Source organism: Hipposideros armiger, unplaced genomic scaffold, assembly GCF_001890085.2.
Source record: "Hipposideros armiger isolate ML-2016 unplaced genomic scaffold, ASM189008v1 scaffold_0, whole genome shotgun sequence".
Lineage (NCBI taxonomy): Eukaryota > Metazoa > Chordata > Mammalia > Chiroptera > Hipposideridae > Hipposideros > Hipposideros armiger.
In genome coordinates this window covers 2,703,758-2,728,277 of record NW_017731350.1, presented here as the reverse complement: position 1 = coordinate 2,728,277, position 24,520 = coordinate 2,703,758, and the positions used below count along the sequence as shown (strand labels likewise).

General features: G+C 44.5%; 1 protein-coding gene across 1 annotated transcript in view; it reads right to left on the bottom strand.

Moving 5' to 3' along the window:
• Positions 1-584: 584 nt before the first annotated feature.
• Positions 585-24,520, bottom strand: part of CIB4 (calcium and integrin binding family member 4) — a 49,501-nt gene continuing 25,565 nt past the window's right edge. The window contains exons 4-7 of the mRNA XM_019661347.1: positions 11,931-12,072; positions 3,234-3,343; positions 2,243-2,331; positions 585-708 (exon numbers count right to left, since the gene is read on the bottom strand). Coding sequence (XP_019516892.1) covers positions 678-708; positions 2,243-2,331; positions 3,234-3,343; positions 11,931-12,072 — 372 coding nt within the window. The 3' untranslated portion in view covers positions 585-677. The remainder of the gene's footprint in view (positions 709-2,242; positions 2,332-3,233; positions 3,344-11,930; positions 12,073-24,520) is intronic.

Below are 24,520 nucleotides of genomic sequence, written 5' to 3'. Positions count from 1 at the left end.
ATAAGGGGCTTTTCCTGTGTCTCAGAGTCTCTGACCAGTTGACCCCAAAGGGTCCCTGTGAGGGCGAAATTCATTCCAGGGCTTGGCCAAGTAACAAAGCAAATAAACTGATTGCTGGTCACACACTGTCACATCCCAAGGGCTAGAGGGTGCCAAAATGTCTTCTCCCTCAACCAGGGCTGAGAAGCCAGGTGCCAACTGAAATGACCGCTATGCGCACCTCTCTGTAAAGGCTGCCATAGGAGATGCGAGGAGAGGTGCTGAGTGTGGGGGGTGCGGGCTCCTGTGAAGGGAGGGAAGGACATATATTTTCCTAGTGAACTTCTCCCCATTTGGCCTGTCCCTGCTGTGACGTGGGTGGAGATTTGAATCCTGCTCTTGAAAAGACTGGCCATTCCAGCTTGCTTGACATCATCGGCTGACTTAAGTCCTGGAATGAGCAGTTCTTAATAAAAAATACTTCTATATGATCCTGCATTCAAAAAATGATGAACTGATAAGGCAAAGAAAAGATTTTTCCTTTACTTTATTGAATAAACAATATTCTAGAAGTGAAGGGGGAGGGAGAGTCGGGGAAAGTCAGACTTCTAATCAGAGTCCCCTAACGCCAGGAGAAGATTGGATTCCAAGTGCCAGTGGTCCCCTCAAAGTTTCCAGGTCAGGTATGTGTGGCCATATCAGCATCCCCAGAGGTGAATCCGAAAAGAGCTGAAAGAAAGAATCCATGAGCCACCTCAAGCCTACAGGCCTACAGCACCCTCTGACCTTTGGGCTCACAGTAGTCCTACAGGGACCCTCCCTTGCCCACATCTCATGTCCCTTTCTCTGAGTAACACCCAGTTTGCCACTCTCCCAAGCCAACCCAAAGCCACCTTTAAGTAACTTTTAGCATCACTAGAAGGCAAAGGGTGTTTATAACCCTGTGGTGCTAGAACCCATGGAAAGAAATGTAAGAAATTTAAAGAAAAACTCAAGGAGGACAGGATTCTGGCCTCAATTGTGTGCTGGGCTGTTATAGAAGAAGAAGAATTACCCTTGGTTGGGGTGGTCCCAAGTGTGGACCCTCTTATAGAGAGGCTGCCCAAGCCACAGCCCCCTGGCAGCCATGTTGGAATGGAAAGCCCTCTCCTTCATCCCGGTGCTTGGAAGAAGGGTAGACACTTGACCTGAGCTGGGTCAATTGATTCTCTGTCTGCAAATTTGGAGTCAGAGCTGAAGAACATTACTTAGAAGTCACTAGGGTCATTTGGAGCCAGGGAGATGTAAACTTGACCACTGTGGGGAGGCCATATTTGGCCTCATATCTGACAAAGCAGAAATTGCGAGTTTGTACATAGAGCTAAGTATGGAGTTGCTGAGGAAAGAGGCAAAGGCTCTATCCCAGGTTAGTGTCTATCCCAAAGATCCTATCCCAGGTTCCTGACTGGGTGTTCTCTGAGGTCTAGGTGCCTTTGTTCTTTTTTTATTATTTCATTTAACCATGTGAGTGGGCATTCTTCCTTGTCATCAAAATCACCTAGACCATGAGACCAAGGGCAGAATAGGACCCAGGAGGCACAGACACAGGCAAAAAGATGCCAGCTCAACACCACCAGGGTGCTCTAACAGGGCTGTTGGATCATGAAATGAGCTCTCTCCAGGAGTGGTGCGTTTCCCATCACTGGAAGGCTCCAAACAAAATTGTTAAACACGTCAGGGAAATATGGAGATGGCCAATAATTTCAGGGCGTTTGGACCAGAAAAGATCTATTAAGGCCCCTTCTTGCCTAAAACAAGTTTTAGAAATGCTTAAGGTCTTCTCTGATCTCCACCACCAGCATCCTCACCCCACCCCCTGCCCCCACAAACTCCTAGTGACCCCTGAAGGTTCTGGGGGAGGAGAGAGGACTAGCAGTGGCAACTCCCCAGGTCAGTCCCAGAGCTCAGTGGACTTTGGGAGCAGCACACAGGTGTGTTGTAGAGAAACAGCACCTGAAGTTTGGACCACCCACATCATGTGCAAAGCCTGGGATGCAATCCCCTCCCTGCCTGTCAAAACCCTACTCCTTGACCTTTTCTAGTTTCCTTACTTCTCAGAAGCTCCAGTTTTTCTGATTCTGAAAGTATCTGGAAAGATTCTGGAACCTCATGGCCCCCTTGGGAAGACTGAGGTGTCTCATTGGCTAAGGGGAGACTGGGCGCCCTTCTTGTCCCCCCGCCCACACTATGCTGGGCATACCTCCCCTACTCCAGAACACCTTACTTCATGAAGTCTGGAGCCTTGGCCATTGCGTGTTCAAACTCTGAGAAAGACAGCATGTTGTCATTGTCCAGATCCGACTCATTCAGGACCTGGTCAGAGGTGTGGGAAGAGCGAAAAGCAGAAAGGAGTCAGGTATGAGAACGTGAGATGGGGGCTCAGGGAGGGGGAGAAATACCAGATGCCGAGTGCTGCCATAAGCCAGGATGTCTTCCAGGTGCTTAACACTTATCTCAGAGTCCCCTGATCCCCTGTGAAGCAGGTGTTCTCCCTCCACTGCCACCGTCGCCCCAGACAAGGACACAGACATGCATAGAGATGAGGTTATGTGCACCGAGGTCTGGGACACCCTGAGCTGGTCTCATCATGGAAGGAGTCCTCTTGGTGCCTCCAGCACGAACTCGGCAGTGAGATAAGGTGCAGGGTGAACAGGGGACATCCCCCACCCACTCCTGTCACCCAGTCACAAGCAGGGGCTCTGCACTGCAAGCAGCCCAGTCAGGTCAAAGAGGCAGTAAAGACCCCTCATTGTTTTAGCTTTGCTTCTAGTTCCCATCCAGACCAAAAGCACTTGAAGGTTCTCATGATCTGGGCACAAATGGATCCATGCTCTGTGTGTTCATGAGGCTGTCTTCATGTCCTATCATGCTTTGGACCGGCACTCCAGGACATGTGGCCATTGTGTTGTGCTGAGATAATGTGGGAAAGGTGATATTATGATGTGTCCATCTGATGCCGAGCTGCTGTTGGTCCATCTGCCTGCAGTGTTTGTGGGAGGGACCGTTGGAGTGGGTGGCTTGGGCACACTGCTCTGGAGACCCTGGAAGGGAGCCAAGGAAGTCCTAATCCTGGAGAAGGACAGGAAAGGGGGGTAGCTTTCTCCAGCCATGTGCCCTTCCTCAAGGCACCTCAGCCTGCCTGACATCCAGGGCCTTAGGTGATGGCTTGCTCCCTGCCGCGCCCCCCCCCGGCCTGTGCAGCCCCAGGCACACACGTGGCTCGTGAGGTCAGTCAGCAGGTCCTCAGACACATCATCGCTGTTGAGCAATCGAAGGATGATCCTCTGCAGGTCCTCCTCATCGATGAAGCCGTTCTCATTAAAATCTGCAAAGAGGAGGAAGAGCCTGAGAGGCAGGGGCCCCCAGCCAGGACCCCACAAACTCCTGTCAGCATCTGGGACTCCCCATAGAATCCAGCTGGCCCAGGTGGGCCTAGACCCTGGCACCCTGGCACTCAGTAAGATCTGGGCAAGCCTGAAGAGTGGGGCTACAGCAGCAGGGCAGACTACAGATGAAGGTGGTGCTTAATACATGATAAATAATAATAATGAATAATAAATAGTAATAAGAAGAAGCAGGACTGCCACAACAAACACAGATGTGCCAGGCTACAGCCTAAGGACATTATATTTCACTGCATTTAATCCTTATAACAGATAAAGAAACCAAGGCACACAGACATTAGAGAACCACACTTACTTCCTTAATCTCATTTTAGCCTCTTGCTTTTAAATGTCCCCAAATTCATACCTCCAGCCTGGGTTTCTTGAACTCCAGGTGCCTATACCCACCTGCCTTCCTGCCCTCTCCATGTGATCTAATAGGTCCCTCAAATTCAACTTGTCCAAACCCAAACTCTTTTTTTTTTTTAAAGATTTTTATTGGGGAATTGGGGGGATGGGAACAGTGCTGGGGAATTGGGGGGAAGGGAATAGACAAGTTGCTGTCATTTTGTTCTTCCCAGGCTAGTTGTGGGGAACGTTGCTTCACCGGCCCAAGTTGGCACCATCATTGCGCTCTTCCCGGGTGAGGCAGGTCAGTCGCCGGCTTCTGGACGGCCGCTCACTCTGGCTGCTGGCCGCTCACGCTGGCTGCTGGCCGCTCACGCTGGCTGCTGGCTACATATGGTAGCCCATGGCAACCCACTGCAGCAGGGGCTGCAGCCTACAATATCGCCGGTTACTCACGGCAGCCCAGCTCCAGGTTGAGCTGTTGTTCAGCATCTTAGCTGTGGAGGGCAGTGTCACTGGCCCTCATATGTGGGATCCGAACCGGGGCCCTCTGGCATCCCAAGCCAGTTCTTAACCATCACGCCACTCAGCCGGCCCCAAACCCAAACTCTTCATACGCTCCTCTTTTGCCCTGCCCCCAACCACTCACAGCTGTGCCCTCCTTGGCAAATGGGCAACTCCCACTCTTCCAGCTGCTTGGCCAATAAACAGAGACATCCTTCCTTCATTCCCCACAGCTCACATGTCAGCAAATCTTCCCAGCTCCACTTTCAAGGGACAAAAACCCCATCAGGATGTCTTCTCCCCACCGCACTGCCTCCCCCCTGTTCCAGCCACCATCACCTCTCTGTAGGATCACTGCAGCAGCCCCTGAACCAGTTTCCCTGCTCTTGGTCTGCCCCCTTCAGTCTATCCTCAACTCAGCAGCCAGTGATCCTGTTAATCATTCTTCATTTCTCCCTCAGCATCTCTTCTCCCAGCCTCCACCTCAGCCAGAGGAAAGCCCACGCTGCCCTGCTCTCACGCTGCCTCCTTGTCATTCCCCATCAGGCACAGCGTGCTCCTGCCTCAGGGCTTCTGCACGGTGGCTCCCCCCTAGGTCTTTATTCCAGTGGCAGCTTCTCACCAGGGCCTAAAATGGCGCTTCCTGTCTCTTTGCCTGCTTTATTTTTCTCCCAACACCAAATATTACCTAACACACTATATGTTCCACGTCTGAGCTCGTTTATTTCCCTCCACCAGAATGTAAATTCCACAAGGGCAGAAAGCGTTGGTGTTTTTGGTCACGACTGTATTCCCAGCTCCTAGAACAGAATAGGTGCCCAGTGAACATTTGTTGAGTCAGCAAATGAACAACCCAAGGTCATACATTGGTAAGTGATGGAAACCCAGGCAGCCTGACTCTAGGGGCAGTCTATGCTTTTAATCGCTCATGACTGCTTCTATTGTAATAAAATACCCAATTTTTAGCTGGGCATATGATCATCTACAATGAGCACCACATTTCCCAGCTTCCTTTGTTGCTAGATGTGGCCATGTGACTGAGTTCTGGCCAATGAGATGCAAGCAGAAGAGGTGCAGGCGACTTCTGGGAATGTCTTTAAAGAGAAAGTGTAGTCCTTGTGACAATGAGGCAACCTTGAAATTGGAAAATAAAGCAACAAAATAGGAGAAGCCTGAGTCTCCAACATTGCACAACCACCATAGGCAACTGCCTCTGGAAAAAAGACGTAGCTGCCAGAGATCTTGGGAGCTATCTTGTGTAAACCACTTGGGGTTCCTTGTCATGTGTCACCAAATTTAACCCTAATGAATTCATCATCTGAACCTCAGTTTCCTCATCTGTAAAATGGGTAATAGCAGTGCCTCCACACAGTTGCTGTGAAGATTAAATAAGAAAATACATGGGAGTCAGCTGGCATGGGATTTGGAATATAAAAGATGCTTATTAGATATAGTAGAGGCTCAATTCCCTATCACTTGATGATGGCTAAATACAAAAAATGCAAACTTTAGGAACCGTACTATCCTGCTTTGAAGAATAAGAGCTAGAGCTTATTTCCCAGAGGAGTGGGCTTTTTGATGTCACAGGACCCTTCAGTGGTAGAGCCAAGACTTTTGTCTCTATTCCCCAAGGCAGGATATGGATGTAGAAGGTGCAGCTAACCACCTCCCTCCTTAAGCAGGTGCCTCTCCCCTGGCTGAAAGTTTGTCATCTCTAGGGACTGAGGCCTGAGGCCCAAAATGATCACCTCAGCTTTTCCTGCACAGCCCTGCTCTCACACTCCACGGATAATGGCTGAGAGCAGCTGGAGGGGACAGAGGGACCAGCCTGGGATTGGAAGCAGTGGGCAGCCGCAGTGACATTGCACTGCTGGTGAGAAGCTCTGCAGTGTCTCCCAGGGACCCCGCAGTGTCCCCAGGCGTCCTGCTGGCCCAGCTCCCATATGCAGAGACTGCAGCAAAGTGACATGGCTTTGGTCCTAAGCCACCTGGAAACAGAATCCTTTGCTAGAGTAAAATGTAGTGCTAGACAGTTCCTCTCATTTGGGGTGCAAAGGCAAAGCAGCCTGGGAAAAGGTTGGGGGCTGGGTGCCTTGGGCCGCTGGCCAGTCCATGGGCCTTAACAGCCTCAGGACCTGTAGCCTTAGGACACTCTGTGAGGGGGGTTTCCTCTCTCAGTTTCCCAACAACAGGGGAGATTAGAGACATGGAGGGGCCAGAGCTTATCCTTCAGTTCCCCCCCAAACACTCTTACCACCATCATCCCAACCTCTCTGTCACATTACTGCTTGCAATTTACAAATTACTTTCACAAAAATTAGCCCATTTGATGAAGTGAGTTGGGCATGTTTTCATTATTTTATTCCCACGAGAATTAAGGTTGCCTCCCTGGCCTCTCCCCAGCCACTAGCATCCCTCATTACTGTGTCAGATCTTGGGAATGTGTGGGAAGATCTGCCACTGGTGGTCTGGCACCATCCCGAGGCTAATTCACGTCTGGCAGAAGCCGTACTGGTGGGAGCAGGAAGGCAGTGCTGGTGATGTTGGTCTTCGACAGGTAGAAAATCTCCCCAGAGGTGCTGAGACTGGGAGATTGATCAGTTGGAGGCCAGGAGTGTCCCTCAAAGCAGATATCAGAGAACAGTAGGTACATCTCAGGTAGGTGTGGCTAGCCCTACTGGATTCTTGACCAATAGCCATTCACTCCTTTATTACTAATAGAACTGCATCTCTTGTTTAGGATGACATCATGTGCAGCTTAAAATGCTTGGCTCTCCAGTCTCTTTTGCAGTTTGCATAGCCACATGACATAGTTCTGGCCAATGAGATACAAAGTTGCTGGGTAGGGCTTCCAAGAAAGTTTGTTCAAGGAGAGGGGACTTAATGTGTACCTTTGAAGGTCCATTTTGTTCGTATCCCTTCTTCCATCCCATTTTCTCCCTGCTGGAAAGAAGACGAGATGCCTGTAGGCACAGACACCGTCTTGTGACTATGAGGACAGCAGTCCCATACTAAAGATGGCAGAACAGAAGGCTTGAAGAAGCCAGGCCTTTGGTGACTTCCTGAAGCCATTTTCCCAGCTCTGGACTGCCTGCCTCCAAATTTTTATTCTTTAACATGAATTCTCTTACATGTAACTGAATGCAATCCTAACTAAAATAGTAGGTCAGAGCAGTAGTCCTCAAATTCTACAGCACTTTAGAATCACCCAGGGAGCTTTTAAAAAGCTCACCAACACCTACCAGTACCCAGCACCATTACATCGAATCTCTGCAGCAGAGGCCCAAGCATCTGCAGGGCTTAAAAATTCCCTAGGTGACCCCACTGTGCAGCCACATCCACAAACCAGTGAGTTAGAGCTTCTTAAACTTTAAGGTGCAGAGGAACCACCTGATTCAGGGATGGGCCTGAGACTCTGCATTTCTAGCAAGTTTCCTGGCAATGCTGCTGCTGCTGGTGCATGGGCCACACCTGGAGTAATGAGGGGTTGGAGCACTGAGTTAGGCCTTTGAACTTTAGCTAAGAATTATCGCCATGGCCATTACCACCACTGTCTTCTCCTTTTCATCTCCTCCTTTTCTTTCTTTTTTTCCCCCTCCTGTTCTTCCTTCACTGCTATCACCACCACCTCAATGTATTGAACAACTACCACGTGCCAGGCTCCAGGCTTAGAGATTCACATGTCCCATCTCTAATCCTGCTGACAGCTGTGTAAGGTAACAAATCTGAACCCAAAGAGAATTTGTATTTGTCTGGGTATATCTGATGAAGACCTAGAGTTTATGAGTCCCTAGGCATTTATTTGCAGAGCAGATTTGCATGAAGGCTTTGCACTCTTTGTTTTTGTACTTGAGCTCAAGGAGGAAGGAAAACACTCAAGGGGACCTGGAGAGACAAGGTGGAGGAAGATACAAGGACAGCATAGGGGCGAGGTGGTGTCTCTTCCTTGATCTGACTGGGACATTCTGTCAGACCTCTTAGGAGTGAAGGCGTTCTCGCCACTTCTGAGCTAAACACAATTTAGCTCCTGTGCTTTGAAGCCTGAAGACAACCTGCTGCTCTTTTAGCTCCCTGAAGATTTGGGTGTTTTTGTTTGTTTAGGTCTGGAAACCATGAAAAGACAGCTGAGGCAGACATCTTTTGGGACATCTTTACTATCTCTGAGAAGTGTCCCCACCCTCAGCAGTAGACCTCTGCAGCCATGTTTATTTCTGTGACTCTGCTTCTTCTTGGCTGTGGTTGATCAGTCAAGGCTGGTCATGCAACCCAGGGGCAGCTAGATCACTGGTTTTGCTGAGCCAGTGAGCATCTCCTGAAAAAACGGAAATGAGAAACAGAGATGCTTGTGGCTAGTCAGAGTGAAGCCCATGGGCCATGTGAGGGGCCAGGGCAGTCATTTTTCACCCATAGGCACAAAGGCATATAAATCAGATCTGCAGAAAGAGAAGGTGCACAGAGAGAAGCAGAGATGAGAGAGTAGGCAGCCACCATAGACAGAAAACGAGAAAAGGAGAAAGTGGCTGCCTCACTCCCTGACCACCTACCAGTTGCAATCTAGGCCCTCAGGAGACCTCCTTCAGCCCTACCATGGGTGCCGTACCGCTTGTGGTGGACAAACTCTAATGCCTCCCTCCCCATGTGATTTGCACCTCTTGATGTTCACGTTTTTGTATAATCCACACCCCTCCTTAGTGTGGGCAGGAATTATGACTTCCTTCTCACCAATAGACAGGTAAGAGTGATGGGCAGTCACTTCCATGATTACAATATATTATATGACTCCATCTTGCTGGCACAGTGGCTCAAGAGACTCTCTCCCTGGCTATGTTTGAAGAAGCAACTGGCTATGTTGGTAGGCCCATGTGGCAAAGAGCACAGATCAGCCTCTGGAAACTGATGTCAGCCCCCAGCTGAGAGCCGGCAAGAAGCCAGGGCTCTAAGTTCTATAGACACAAAGAAATGAATTCTGCCCACAGCCAGGGTGAGTTCGTAAGTGGATTCCTCCCCAGTTATTCTCCAGGTGAGAATGCAGCCCAGCCAGCATCTTGATTGCAGCCTTGTGAAACCCTAAGAAAAGGACCTGACAAAGCCATGCCTAAACTCTTAGCCCACAGGAACTGTGAGATTATAATGTGTGTCATCTAAAGCCACTAAGTTTGTGATAATTTATGACATAGCAATGGAAAAGTGATATACTGCTGTTTTTCATCAGTTGCCTTTTACACAGTTATGTTCCCATTACTTGCAACCTGAAGATTCTTGGCTAAGACAAGAGCACCCAGCCTGGGCCAGCGTTCTCCATCCAGAAGAACTGCCCCATCCAGAAGAATACTGGCCGGAAAAGCAAGAGGCAAGAGACAGCACAGCAGGTGTTCTGTGGCAGAAGGCCTGACAGACACTGGCAGAGGCTACAGTGGAAGCTTCCTGGGGACTCTCAGAAATACTTGAAGTAAGCTGGGAGGAAGACTAATGGATGGGGGTGGGGGACAGGCAGTACGAAGCCAACCGAATTTGGGTATGTGGCTTCATTTGTACTTACCCTGCTTGAAGTTCACTGTAAATGTGTGTCTCATACCAAACTTAGGACATTTGGGTCCAGTATTTCTTCAAATATCTTTTCTGTCCTGTTCATGATCTCCTCTCCTGAGATTTCAATTGAATGTATGTTGGACCTTTCTGTTGTCCTACATGTCCCTGAGGCTCTGTCTGTTTTTCTCTTGATATTTTTTCTCTGTGTTCTTCAGATTCAATTATAACTATTGACCTAGCTTCAAATATACTGCTCTTTCCTCCGTCATCTCATTTCTCCAGTTAAGCCCATCCAGTGATTTTTTTCCCCAGATATTTTAATTTTCAGTCCTATGTTTTCATTTGACTCTTTCTTATACTTTCTATTTATTTCCTGAGAATTTCTATCTTTTTATTCATTGTGAACACACTTTCTTTTACATCATTCAGCATGGTTATAATAGCTGTTTTAAGATATTTATCAGCTAATCCTAACTTCTGGGTCATGTCAGAGTCAGTCTCCATTCTTGAAAATGCATTACTTTCTCTGTTTTTTTATTTTTATTTGTATATTGAGTAATTTTAGAATGCAGCATGGACATTATAAGTAGTTTGTTGTATAAATTTCTAGATTCTGTTATATTCTTCCAAAGACTGCTGAATTTTTGTATTTTAGCAAGCAATTGATTGGACTCAAACTGCAAACCCTATTAAATAGGGACCTTGTTAAAATGCAGTGGTACTCAAACCTCAGTTCAGCTTTTTTTATCCTTACTTGAGCTTCTTTGAGCCTGCCTTATATATAGTTCGGAGATCAGAAAAAGATTTAGGCATAGTTTATACATAAAATTTGGGTGCCCTTCTCTGGCTTTCTTCTTTCATGAACTCTCTCTTTCTTTTTGTTTTTCAAATGTGCTTCCAAACTCTCTGATTCTTCAAGTCAGAAAAAATGTAGAGTTTCTATCAATGCTGCATGATGCCATTCACAGAAGCCCATTTTCACACTAAAAAAGTGTTGTTGTTTTTTTTAAAAAAAGGTGGAGGTGGAGGTACAGGACCATGCAGTTCCATTTCCTTCTTCCAAGTGTCAGTTCTTTCTAGAATCTACCTGGTTTTGGTAGCTTTCCAGTGCCATTAAGTAGTTGCTTATTATACTTTATTTAGATTTTATGATTGCTACCTGTGGAAGTGATAGTGTGATAGGAGCTTACTCAGCTATTCTTATCAGGGAAATCTGTGATTTCACTTGAGCTTACTGGATACTGAGCCTGAGGACACATAGGATGCAAAAATATCATTAAGTCTTTTTTTATAGATGAGGAAACTGAGTCTTCACAGGTCCATTTGGCTTAAAATTCTTCCGCTCTATCCTATCCAAGTCTGCTTGGGTGAGGCAGGCATAAGACGGTATCTACCATGTGGAAACAGGGGAGGAGTTGGCAGGAAAGGAAGGCAGGTGAGATGCCAAAATATGTAATCCTAAATGAACAAGTTCTTTGGGGCCAAGGAATTGTCGCAATGAGCATAAAGCCTTGTATATGATCTGTTTGAAGCCTTCCCAAGATGTCTTTGTTTCTTTCCTTTTGATTCCTTTTGAGAACTCCAGGCATCCCAGCTGTGCTATGGGCCTGCTGAAGAGCAGAAGTTTTGCAGAGACTTATGGTTATCCAAGGCAAAATCAGAGACCAAAAAATGTCATAGGACCTCAGAGATGGTCTCTCTCAACCCTCCTTATTTAGAAAAGTGAAATGATTTGCCCAAGATTGCTCAGTCATTTAATGGCTGAGTTAGTTTCAGTGTCCAAATCTCTTAACTTCTGCAAAACAAGCACAACTTGTTTATACCCATAATGTAGTACCTATATCTATCTATCTATCTATCTATCTATCTATCTATCTATCTATCTAATTTATTGCCTGCTCACACCACACCAGTGACTCCATTTGCCTCTGGTGACATGGAGGAGAATGTATCAATCCATTGAAATAGTAGTTCTCAATCCTTTTTAAAAAAATCTACAGTCCTTGAGAAACAGAATAACATCCTTAAATACCCAAGTAAATGCCAATTAACACCATCCCACCACTGCATTGATGTTGATGGATTCCAGATGTGGTATTTATTCTATGGCACCTCCCCGCTCCCCACTCAATCCCCCATAGCACCCACCATAGATGCGAAAGGCATACTCGATCTTCAGGCTGGGGCAGGCCTGCTCACTGAACACAGATGCCATGCCCAGCACATCCTCAAAGGAGAACACGTCATTGTGGGAGAACACCCTGCAGATTCGGTCTCTGAAAGGGTTGACCTGTGGGTGGGGAGGAGGAGGAATTCTATCAATGTCAGTTTCGTGTCTCCTTGGGCCTTGCTTATCTTCCTAAAGTACAGTGTCTTGAGTTTGAGAAGAAAATAATAGCAACCACCTAAATATTGGAGTTGATGCTGGGTCAACAAGCCAGGACCGTGGGTGTGACAGAGGGTACCTGGGATGAGGGGCCATGCTTAAAGTCACTCTCCCTACTGTCATCTCCTCTCTCACATACCTTCCAAAGGCTCATTTTTGGTTGTGTTATTCTTTTTTATGGTTACTAAATTTTTTTTATTTTATGTATAAAACTTGGAAAATACAAAAAAAGTATAAAGAATGGTATATAAATTTTTTTGTAACCTACTCCCTAGTGTTAGCCACTGTCAACATATTGACATAGACATTAGACAGACCTGGGTTTAAGTCCTGGCTTCCTTATTTGCTAGTGACTGACCTTAGTTTTGACAAATTACATAGTCTTCCAGAGTTGAAGCTTTCTCATCTACAAAACGGGGTGGGATAATACTGTATCTACGCAATGGGTTTATTGTGAGGATTAAAGAGGGTAGGTTTAAAGTTGCACAGTGACTGATAAAGACCACTCAACATGTGGTAGCTATTAGTTGTTACCTAACTATTATATACAGAGGGTGCCCAAAAAATGTATATATGTTTTAAGAAAGGAAAATCTGTATTAAAATTGTAATACTCAATATATACCAATAACAAAAGATGAATACAAGTCAGGTGTATACATTTTTTTTGGCACCCCTGGTATATCAACAACTTTCACTTTTAAACCAAACTGTTTCTCAAATTAGGACCCCACAAGAGTAAGGGTCATGTGATTTTAGAAACCCCCAGTTTCCCTAACTTGGGCTTGGCCAGCATCATGCATGAGAGGGCCCTTCTGACGCTGGCATCACAGGGTTCTGAGAAAACACCCAGCAAGCGGCTTCTCTTCTAGCTAATGCTGCCTTGCTACTTTCTTCCAGCCCCCAGGAATGGGCAGGTTGGGTGGGCTGTGGGGTGGGAGAGGTGGGCAGATCTAATGAAAGTTAAAGGGGGAACCGCACAGAACAAGCTTGGAAATCTTTAAAAGCAACAAGTTCATTTTTGGCACCCTCCTCCTCCCACTTTCTGTGTCCCTCATCTACTATGACCCCCCTCCACCCCCATTTGCTCAGGGGCCCAGCCATTGCCTGTTCTAAACTCACCCTGCTTGATGGCAGCCCTTATCAGACACAAACTTTGCTCTATTGTTTTAAAATGACCCCAATATCCCTCCCTTGCCCCCAACCAAAATTCCCTTCCCTTAGATACACTTCGGCTAGGAAAGCAATTTGATTCTGTGAGTTCACACAGCAGATCTGATGACCAATACTCCCTCAATCTTCCAAATTTTTAATTAGATGAAACAAATCTCTGGTTGATTTTTCTAGTCCCCTTTTAACTGACAAGGTATCTCTTCAAGGCTTCAGGCTTCATGCAAAAGGGTTAGTTCCTCTGCTTCAAGCACCCAGTGGCCTTATCACCTCCCTCATGGGCATCTGAACCCCAACCCCAGTCTCTAGGGCACATATTCCCTTGCTTAACATGGCTTAGGGTTGCCCCAGCATCAGCAAAAGGTTAGCTCTCTGCTTTTGATTTATTCATTTTGGGTACATGAAAATTTCTCTGTCGTGTCTTTTGAACTCAGCGACATATTAAAATCTATAGTCTAATTTTGTTTGGGATTCCTATGTATTTGAAGTAGGAGAGAGAATGTCCTGTATCACTCACCTCAGGTGGCCATGCAGTTCTCAAACTTTAGTGAGCATATTGAGTTACCTAAAGCCCTAGTTTAAAAACATGAATTGTAAACTCCCACCCTCAGAGATCCTGTTTTAGAAGGTCTGGGGTGAAATCTGGACACAGAGATACACACACAGGGAGAACAGCATGTGAACTTGAAGGCAGAGATTGGGGCAATGCTTTTACAAGGCAGATATTGGGGTGATGCTTAAGAATGCCCAAGTTTGCCAGAAAACCACCATAAGCAAGGAGAAAGGCAAGAGACAGACTCTCCCTCACAGCCTCAGAATGAACCAATCCTGCCAACACCTTAATCTCAAGCTTCTAGACTCCAGAACTGTGAGAAAATAAATTTCCGTGTTTAAGCCACATAGTTGTGGTACTTTGTTACACAGCCTTAGCAAACAAATACACCCAGGAATCTGTACTGTAAATAAGGTCCCCAGGTGACAGGGTTAATCTCATATATATATGTATATATGTTCCAGGAGTGGCCAGGGTCCAGCAGAACCTGGGCTGCCCTGATAGAACCTCCAGACAAGCTCCTACTGTCTGGTTCCTCCACCCTTTCACCTCCACCCCCCACCCCCCACCCCCAGAAATGCTGGGTCTGACTGCCTCAAACGAATGCTATTAAGACTTATCTACTGTGATGTGTTCCAGGTCACATGTACCTCGCTAAGTGGCTTTACAGATTACTTTGTCAAATTTTAACTAAATTAACTCTCACAAATGGATAGGTGGCTTAACAAGATTCCTGCAAGGAAACCACAATTGAAGATACTGCTTAAAATGCAAATGCAAGTGAACAAGAAAATGTCAGGGCAGATACCTCTCGTACTTAAAATACAAGTTGTTTTCTATGAAGAAGAAAAGATTGAGAATCCAGCCAGACATAACGAGAAGAATGGGCTTCAAGTCTCCTGTCCTTCACTCAGACAGGTGCAAGACAGATCAACAATCTCACTGCCTAAGCATCAGCCAACCAGGGAGTAGGGTACCACGCTTCCCTTCCCTAGGGGCCACCCCATTGCTTGGCTTTTCTGGTAGTGAGGGGGGTGGGGGTGATTGCCAGGAAGCCAATCCACCCCCTCCCCTTAGACTCATGTCACATAACTTACCTCTACACACACACACACACACACACACACACACACACACACACACACACACCTTGTCTTATAGAGATGGGGAAGGGGGCAGTTGGTGTGGTAGCTGCTCGGAACAGCACATAGAACACAACTTGGTGACCACAGATATTGCTGGGAGATGTGTAGAAAATATTGCTGAAGATATAGAGAAATAAGCATTAAAACACATTCCACACTGTGGATAGTCGGCTAAATACATTGTTAAAGAAAAATGCAGATGTTTCTAACATGGTTTTCCTAGATTATGTTTCAATAATGCAACACATGCAGAACCACATTTCTGTGAGCCACTATAGAGGCGATGTGAGCCGAACAGTACATTACTTCAATAAAAACACCATGTATGGGGAAAACTGTCTGATTGTAACCACTGATGAGCGGCTGCTCCATACTGAAAAGGATTCTGGGTAAGGGTGCAAGCATGTGAACTGTACAACTAGTTCCTTGTGGAATTTCCTGCAGATGACTGCTGTCAAGAGTTAAACCCAGAAGAACACAAAGTGCTGCAGGATTCATTGATATGGTTAGGTTTGTTTTTTTTTTTAGTTTAAAATATAGTAAAACTTATATAATGATTTATAATCAGAGGGAAGTAACTATGGAAATCTTTTGAACCACCTGAGGTTTGCCTGGTTATCTCTTGGCAGAGCACTTAAAATAGCCATGAGACTTGAAGAGGAGGTACACATGTTTCTTGTACAAAAACACAAGTGTTCCAAATTTTCTGAGCTTTTTATGATGACAAGTGGGGGTTGGCAGTTTGCTACCCAGCAGATATCCACAAAAAAATGAACTCAAATTCTTCTGGCTCTTTAAGGTAAAGGTGACTTGTTTTAACAATAAGCAAGAAAGTCCTTGCTTTTCCAAAGAAATGCACACTTTGGAGAGGCTATTTTGAAAATGAGATTTTTGTTGTTGAAAACATGGTGTTGCCTATACAAATGCATACCTGAAAATATTACAAACAGATTTTCCCAATCTGTTTGAAAATCATCCAAATGAAAAATGTCAGTGGATTTTGAGTCCATTTGTTAAAAATATAAAAATGCAATGTTTTCCATTTAGCTTGTAAAGAGCCACTGACTGACATAAGGGAAGATGGACATCTACTAGCTTAATTTCAATAAAAAGCCTTTAACTGGTAGATGGGATTGATAATGAGTACCATAATTTAATACAGCCAGTGATACATCTCTTCTCTTTGGATCAGCTCTGACAGCCATTAAAAATAAACTCAACTAGAACTAGACCTCCGAATGGCTCTATCTCAAAGTATGAAAGCAGAATTTCAAAGAATAATGAAGCACACCCAACCACATTGCTTTCCCTTACTCTATCATTACAAATGATAAGCAAACAGTAAAATTGTGACAGGAAAACATTTTGTTATATAAAATAAAGGAAGATTTATTCTTAAAATACTTTATGTAATCTTTAGCTAAAAAAATTTTTTATTGTGCATGTTTATATGTTAACATATTGGTATTGCAGTGAAGGGACATAGTATATAAATGAACATTATGGGTGCACACTCTACATTTTTATATTGCTGATCAAAAGTGTTTGGAAATCTCTCATCTAGACTAACCCTCTCATGTCACAGATGTGCAAATGTGGCCCTGGGGGGAGGAAAGTGACTTGTCCAAGGCCACTCAGCCTGAGACCCAGATCTCCTGAGTCTACCCAGCACTGTTTCCACCATGCTGCCTTGTGGCAAGTTTACATCAAAGAAAAAGGTGGTGATGGAGGCAAAGCACGTGACCATTAAAATGTAGAAAACTTTGGAAGTGGAACCCTCTTAAAATTCTTACTTTAATTAAAACAAATTCTTTTTGACACCAAGTGCCAAAACAGAGCCTAGTTTAAGTCAAAAAAGTGGTTCACGCCTATGAGCACTGTGTGTCTGGTGGGTAGTGACTGTTGATACAAATGTGACAAGCACTGGAGGAGGTTAGGAGCAAATGCTGTGGAAGGGAGAAGACAAGAAGACAAGGTGAAAGCCACGTGGAGCCATCAGGCTGGGGGATGGTGGAGGAACCAGAGTAAGGAGCAGGAGACCCTTTCCTGAGAGGACCAGGGCCGAGTCACCAGAGCTGTTTCTGGGCCTTGGAGGCTAAACGGTGTTTGGTGCCGTTTCTGTGAGGCCTGGCGGGCACCTTCTAGGGCGTGTCCAGGGTCTGTCTCTGATCCAACAAAGGCAGCTTCCCTCTCTCCCAGGATCCCTGCTTCACAGCTTCTGCTGGGGGAAGGTTGAGGGGAGAAGGCAGGAATCCCAGGCCAGAGACTTCACCTGTGATGAGGTGTCATCAGCACAGATGCATCTCCATGCTAAGGGACACCAGCAGTGCTGCAGGGAGAGTTTCTAAGGGCCCAGGCGATGCTGCCTCCTTGCCTCACCCTGCTCTCTATCTTGAGCTAATGCCAGCTGAGCTGGCATCCTTGGTTCCAGTCCAGCCACCAGCAGACAGAAGAACAGCTGGGGAGAGGCAGGGGAGGGAGTGAGGTTCATTAGTGATCACAGTTCCAGTTTACTGTACTCCAGGTTTTTGTGGCTATTACTTTAACAGTCTGAAACCTGAACCAATAAATTTTGGGACCTATCCAGGGAATTACAATCTGCATTAAATTTCACACTCACTTAGGAGTCTTCAATCCTCCAGTAGAGGAAGAAGATGACAATTGACAAAGCAACGCTTTCTTTGAAGAATAACATGTACCCTAGTATGAAGGCGTTCTGAACAAGAGAATATAAACATGTCAGCATAGAAATTTATACAGGTAACTCAGTAGTGCAATCTCCATCTACGGACACTAAAACTAAAGAAGATGAAAATAAACCCGAAATGATGGGGATTTTTTTTGGAATCAGACACTACAATTTGTTGACAATAAAAAGATTGCAGTCCTTGTCAAAAACTGGAAGTTTTTTTTTTTTAAAGATCTTCTCAAAGTTACTGAACAAGAGATTTGATTTGAAGATGAAAGTCAGAGAGAAAATATTTAGACTTAGCTTAAAAATACCTCCTCTCCATTTCTCCAACTAGAGCATAGTCAAAAAGAGCTTTTTACAGTTGCTGGAAAAAAGTCACACAAAAATACGCTAGTGACTCAGTAAAGACCTCATTGACGCACTTTGATTTTTAAGATCTCATTTTTTAAAAAATGATCAAATAGTACTGTTTCATTTAAAACTTCTCATTGTTAATGAAGCTTTCTTAATTTTTAGTTTGTCATTTTTGAACAATGCTCTATTTTTGCTCATTTTGTCTGCTACCAACTCTTTTAAAAATGATATGATTAATGTTTGTATTTTTAAATTTTTAAACGGATATAAAGCACCTGTCAAGGGAAGGAGTGGATGGAGGTGTCTGGTGGGAGGGCTACATAAGAGGTCAGCCCCTCCTAGGTCCTGAGTGGAGGCATCAGGTTCCTGGGACAGACTCTCACTGATGGAAAGACCCCTCATAGTTGTACAAGATTGGGTGAGCAGACCCCATGTCCTGGGAGAAGGATGTAACAGAATCTTTTGTGTTTTAATGCCTTTAAAAACTTCCCTCAGGGGCCGGCCGAGTGGCACGATGGTTAAGAACTGGCTTGGGATGCCAGAGGGCCCCAGTTCGGATCCCACATATGAGGGCCAGGCCCTCTACAGCTAAGATGCTGAACAACAGCTCAACCTGGAGCTGGGCTGCCGTGAGTCGCCGGCCACGGCATAGGCTGCAGTACCTGTGGCAGTGGGTTGCCATGGGCTACCGTATGTAGCCAGCAGCCGCAGTGAGCGGCCAGCAGCTGCAGTGAGCGGCCATCCAGAAGCCGGCAACTGATCTGCCTCGCCAGGGAAGAGTGCAATGATGGTGCCAACTTGGGCCAGTGAAGCAACGTCCTCCACAACTAGATTGAAGAACAAAACGACAGCAACTTGTCTGTTCCCCTTCCCCCAATTCCCCAGCACTGTTCCCATCCCCCCAATTCCCCAATAAAAATCTTTAAAACAAACAAACAAACAAACAAACAAAAAAACTTCCCTCAGATACACCTTAGTTATGGATTGGAAAGCTCAATATTATTAAGATACTGATTCTTCCCAAGTTGATCCGCAGAGTCAATGCAATTGATTCTTCCAATTGATGTTTTTGTGAATATTGACCAGCTGATTCTAAACTTTATGTGGAAATACAAGAGGCCAAGAACAGCCAAGGCCAATCCTAAAGAAGAGAAACAAGACTGAAGTACTTATATGACTAGATATCAAGATCTGTGCTAAAGCTTTAGTAATCAATACAGTGTGGTATTGGTACAAGGACAAACAGACTAGTAGCCATAATAGAAATTCCAGAAACAGACCCACACATGTATGAATTCCTGGTTTATGACAAAGATCACACTGCACTGGAGTGGGGGAAAGGAGAGTCTATCTAATAGGAAGTGGTAGATTTAGTAGACATCCATAAGGGAAAAAAATGAATCTTGATTCCTGCTTCACACCACACACAAAAATCAGTTCTAAATTGATCATAGATCAAACATGGAAAACCAATAAGTAAACTTTTAGTTGAAAGCATAGGAAAACATCTTCATGACCTTGAGGCAAATATTCTTTAACAATGTACAAAAAGCACTCACTAATCAGAAGAAATCATAAATTGGAATATATTAAAATTGAGAATTTATGTTGTTCAAAAGACATCATTAAGAGAGTAAAAATGAAGTCACAACAACCAATATGTACTTCAACTCATGAATGGATAAACAAACACTGGTCCACCCGTACAATGGACTACTTCTCAGGAATAAAAAGGAACAAACTATCGATTCATGTACCAATGTGGATGAGTCTTCAGTGTATTTTGCCAAGTAAAAGAAGTCAGATCCAAAAGACTACGTATTGTATGAGCCCATTTGTATGACAGTCTGGAAAATGCAAAACTATAGGGATGGAAAACAGATGGGTGGTGGCCAGTAGTTGGGGGAGGGAAAGGAGTTGACTACAAAGATGCCTCACAAGAAAATTTTTAGGGTGATGGAATTGTTCTGCATAGTGATACTGCATTGGCAGATCCATGGCTCAATGTATTTGTTTAAATCCATAAAACTATACACCACAGTGAGTGGACTTTACTGGATGCAAATCAATCAATCAATCAATCAATCAATAACCCCAAATGCTAATGAACACAGGATGAAATACAGACCATGACAAATCTAAGTAACTGTATTACAAATGTATGACAAACCTCACCGAAAGGAATTGGGGAAAAGGAACTGACCAAGTAACTTTGGAAAATGGTGTTTCAACTGGGTACTATAAGTCTACAGAGAAAAAGAACCATAAACCAACACTGTGCTCTAGCTGGTAAATGTGCTCCTCAGGGGGGGAGGGTTAGCAATTCTGAAACTACGTGGATCCTGGGGTTGAACAAACTTTTAAATAAATAACAGATAATAGGAGCCAAGTTTCTCATTGTCACAAAAATATGTCATAAATAAGTAAGGGGAGAAGGCTGACCTGACGCTGGACTGCTCAGAGACATCAGTATGTACTGATGGGTATATTAATACATAAAGAGATGAACTAGATACAGAAATAAATTCTGGTATGTGGTTAGACGAGCTAGTATACGTACATATGTTTTCTAGCTCTGTCTGCTGAGTAACAGAGCAAAAACCTGGAAATACTACCTTAATAAGTGGTCAAGGTGAACATCACCAGTAAAAAGTCATGTTGATATCATGTATGCCTTGACAGGACGTGATGAGAAGAACCTTTACCTCCGTGGTATTTGTTGCACAAATCCAAAACCCCAGTCTAATCAAGAGAATTTTGACAGACCCAATTTGCAGGATGTTCTATAAAAACACCTGGCCAGTGCTCTCCAAAAAATCATGGTAGACAAAACTGAGAAACTGCCACAGATTGGAAGAGAAACTAAGGAGACATGAAGACTTAATGCAACGTGGGATCCTGGAGTGGATACTGGAACAGAAAAAGGACATCAGTGAGGAAACTGATGAAATCCAAACAAAGTTTGTAATTTAGTTAGCAGTGTTCCACCAATTTTAATTTATTATTAGTTTTGGTAAATGTACCATGGTTATGTAAGAAAGGTATACAGTACTTGCCTTAATAAATCTTAAAAGCAAGCCTTCAAAGGATTATATTCATTTCAAGTACAAAACTTCATCTAAGAACAAAACTCAATAAAATGTAAATGAATACCAAAAAAACTAAGCACGTAACAATATAAAATTACAATGTTCAGCAGCCAATAAGAAATTACCAATCATACAAAAAAGTAGGAAAATAAGACCCACGACCACTAAAAGAATCAATTAATAAAGACAGACCTACAAATGACACAAATGATAGGATAAGCAGGCACAAACATTGAAACAACAATTATAAATACGCTATATATATGTTTAAGAAAGTAGAGAAAAGCATTAGGAGGAAAACGATAAACCATAGACTCAAGCTCAACAAAACCCAAGCAGAAGAAACTTGAAGAAAATCACACCAAGTTACAGCATAACCAAATTGTTAAAAACCAGTAGAAAAGAGAAAAATATTTTTCAATAATGAGGAGAGGTAGGGGCACACATACATATAGAAGAATGAAGACAAAATGACACTAGATTTCTTGTCAGAAACTAAGCAAGCCAAAAGCCAATGGAGCAATATCTTTAACTCTCTGAAACAAAACAAAGCACGCTCTCATACTATTATTCTATACCCAGCAAAAATATCTTTCAACTCTAAGGGCAAAAGACTTTATTTTCCCAGGCGAACAAAAGCTGAGTGAATTCATCAGCAATAGACCAGAGCCACCAAAATATATACATATATAAAAGTTTTTCAGTGAGAAAGAAAATACCAGAAGGAAACTTGGATCTACCCAAAGGAATAAAGAACACCAGAAATGATAAATATGTGAATAAGTATAAAACGCTTTTTTCCCCTCGTTTTAGATCCTTTCAAAGAGACAAATCCACATATATAGGTGGAGATTTCAACATCCCTCTGTCAATAATTGATATGAATAGAACAAAAAAATTATTATTAGGGATGTGAAAGACTTGACAAGACGACCAACCAACTTGACCTACTTGACATTTTATTGAACACTTCACCCAACACAGTAGTATACACATTTTTTTTCAAGTGCATTTGCAACATGTACCAAGATAGACCATCTGCTGGGTTATAGAGCAGGTCTCAATAAATTTAAGGGGACTTAAATCATACAAAGTGTGTTCCCTGACTTCAATAAAATTAAATTAGAAATCAGTAACAGAAAGATATCTTGAAAACCCTCAAACTCAAAGAAACCACAAGGAAAACAGAAACTAATTTGAACTAAATGAGGATGAAAACACAGCATATCAAAATTTGTGGTATTCAGCAAAAATAGTGTGTACTATATGAGAATGAACAGCATTAAATGCTTTTATTAGAAAAAAGAGAACTAAAATGTTTATTTAAATGAAAAAAAAAAGGTCCCTTATCCTTTGGTGGTAGTTAGTCATTGGGGCAAAAGAGAGGGTCAGGAATTCCAGGTTTATCAGGTGACGGTGTCCATTCTAACCCTGTCTCCTGGGCTACTTGCACCTAGGAAGTGTCTGTCCCCAAGGACATGAAAGACCTTGTCGCCAGGGGCAGTGGCTTGGAAGCCAGAGGTGTATGGAGCTTCTGGGCTGAACAGAGAAGAGATGAGTGAAAGGCCCCTTCAGAGACGGTTTCTCTTCCTTCAAACTCAGGAGGAATTATTTCCTAGTTCTCTGTCTGGACCCTGTCATCCTTCAACACTAGAGTAACTCTACCAGAAGATGGCAGTGTTGAGTTGAAGCCATTCAGTCAGCTCTCCAACCCAACATGAGTGAGCACCTACTGTGTGCAAGGCGTTGGGTTCGGCTATGACCATCTCAAGAGTGTGGCAGGATAAAAATTACCAGGATGTTTCACAAAGAAAGGAAACTAAAGCCCAGTGAAGGACTCAAACTCCCAATTCAGTGCTTTGTCTATAGTGCTACTTTTAACTCCACTGGGTATATTAATTTTTTCCAAGAAAATGTCTCAAAATCACATCCCAGAGCAGGCAGGGTTTGAAGCATTAGTACCCTGAGTCCCATGCCCTTGCCAGTTGGCCGCTGTTCAGAGAACAACCGAGAAGAGCAAAGGATGTGGCTTCTTCGGCTCTGGATGTAAGACACAAAGTTCATGACCTGAACTTCTAGTCCTCGTAGCAAATGCGTAAGGTGAGTTACTGTGTATCAGGCACTGGACAGGGTCCCGGGGCCCCTAAATGATGGAGACCCCATCTCTGTCCTCCCTGTGTACTCTGCCTAGGCACTGAGAGAAGTGTCTTCAGAAACAGACAGGGTACAAGTGTCTGAATTAATTATAGGCAAAGTGAAATGACAAGAGCTGGGACAGGGTAGCGTTGCTGGGAGGTAAGACCAACAAAGGGCCCAGAGGGAGAAACCAACCAGAGGACAGAGCTAGCGCAGGAGCCAAGGGCAGCTCAGGCAGGGAGCGAGATGTGGCTGGACCCTGAGAGAATGCTCTGGGCTGGAGGCTAGGAAACAAGGAGAGGAGCAGGGTTACCCTCCCTTCTTCACACACCCGCCAACTGTCTCCTCCCCTTGCAGGCTGCCCAGGTTTCACCAGGGCGGATAAAAATGTTAGGTAGAGGAGGACAACAGTGAGGCTTAACCTGGACCCTGAAACTTCTCAAAGGCCCAGGTTGGTCTGTGTGATCCTCACAGGTAGAGAGAAGCCTGATGTTTTCATTTTAGGGGACCGGGGACAGGTAGCATGTGTCATGAGAAATTCACTTAGGTGAATGCACCACCTCTATCTGCCAGGCCCCAGAGGCGTTCTTCCCACCAGTTGTTTATAAGAGTGGGACAGCCTCTGTGTTTTAGATGTTCAACCTTCCTAAAGCCTAAAAACAGAGAGGCCCGTACGGGAGCTGTCTCTTGTGACAGATGGGCTGGCAGGGACAGGCTGAGGATGTGTCCTGCCGCAGCTGGAGGCGGATCGCTAATGGAACAAGAAGGAGAGAAAGGCAGTAAAAATGCTAAATATTATTAAACATCCACAGGACCACGTGGCCTGAACCTGGCTTAGACCCACCAGAACAGTCTCTCCCTAGATTCTAGGCCCATAGGTACCTGCCTTGGCCCTGGGGCATCTTCTAGAAGAGCTACCTGTTAGCACAGAGAAGCTCAGGGGACTGACTGTAGGCCTGATTTTCAGGAGTGGTCCAGGGGCCCCCATTGTGCCAGAGGCTGGAGGTGGGCAGTTGAAGGATCAGAGGCTCAGGAGTCAGGCTAACTCTAAAAAGTTAGTATAATAAATTTTATTTGACTTCTACAGGATTTTGGTACCTAGCAGCTTTTGAGCTTTAGAAAATCTTAATTTTCCAGTAATGCAACTTGCCCAAGCAAAAAAGAAGGGGGAAAAAAAAAGGAACCCAAAAGACCCGTTGTCCCCTCACTTGTTT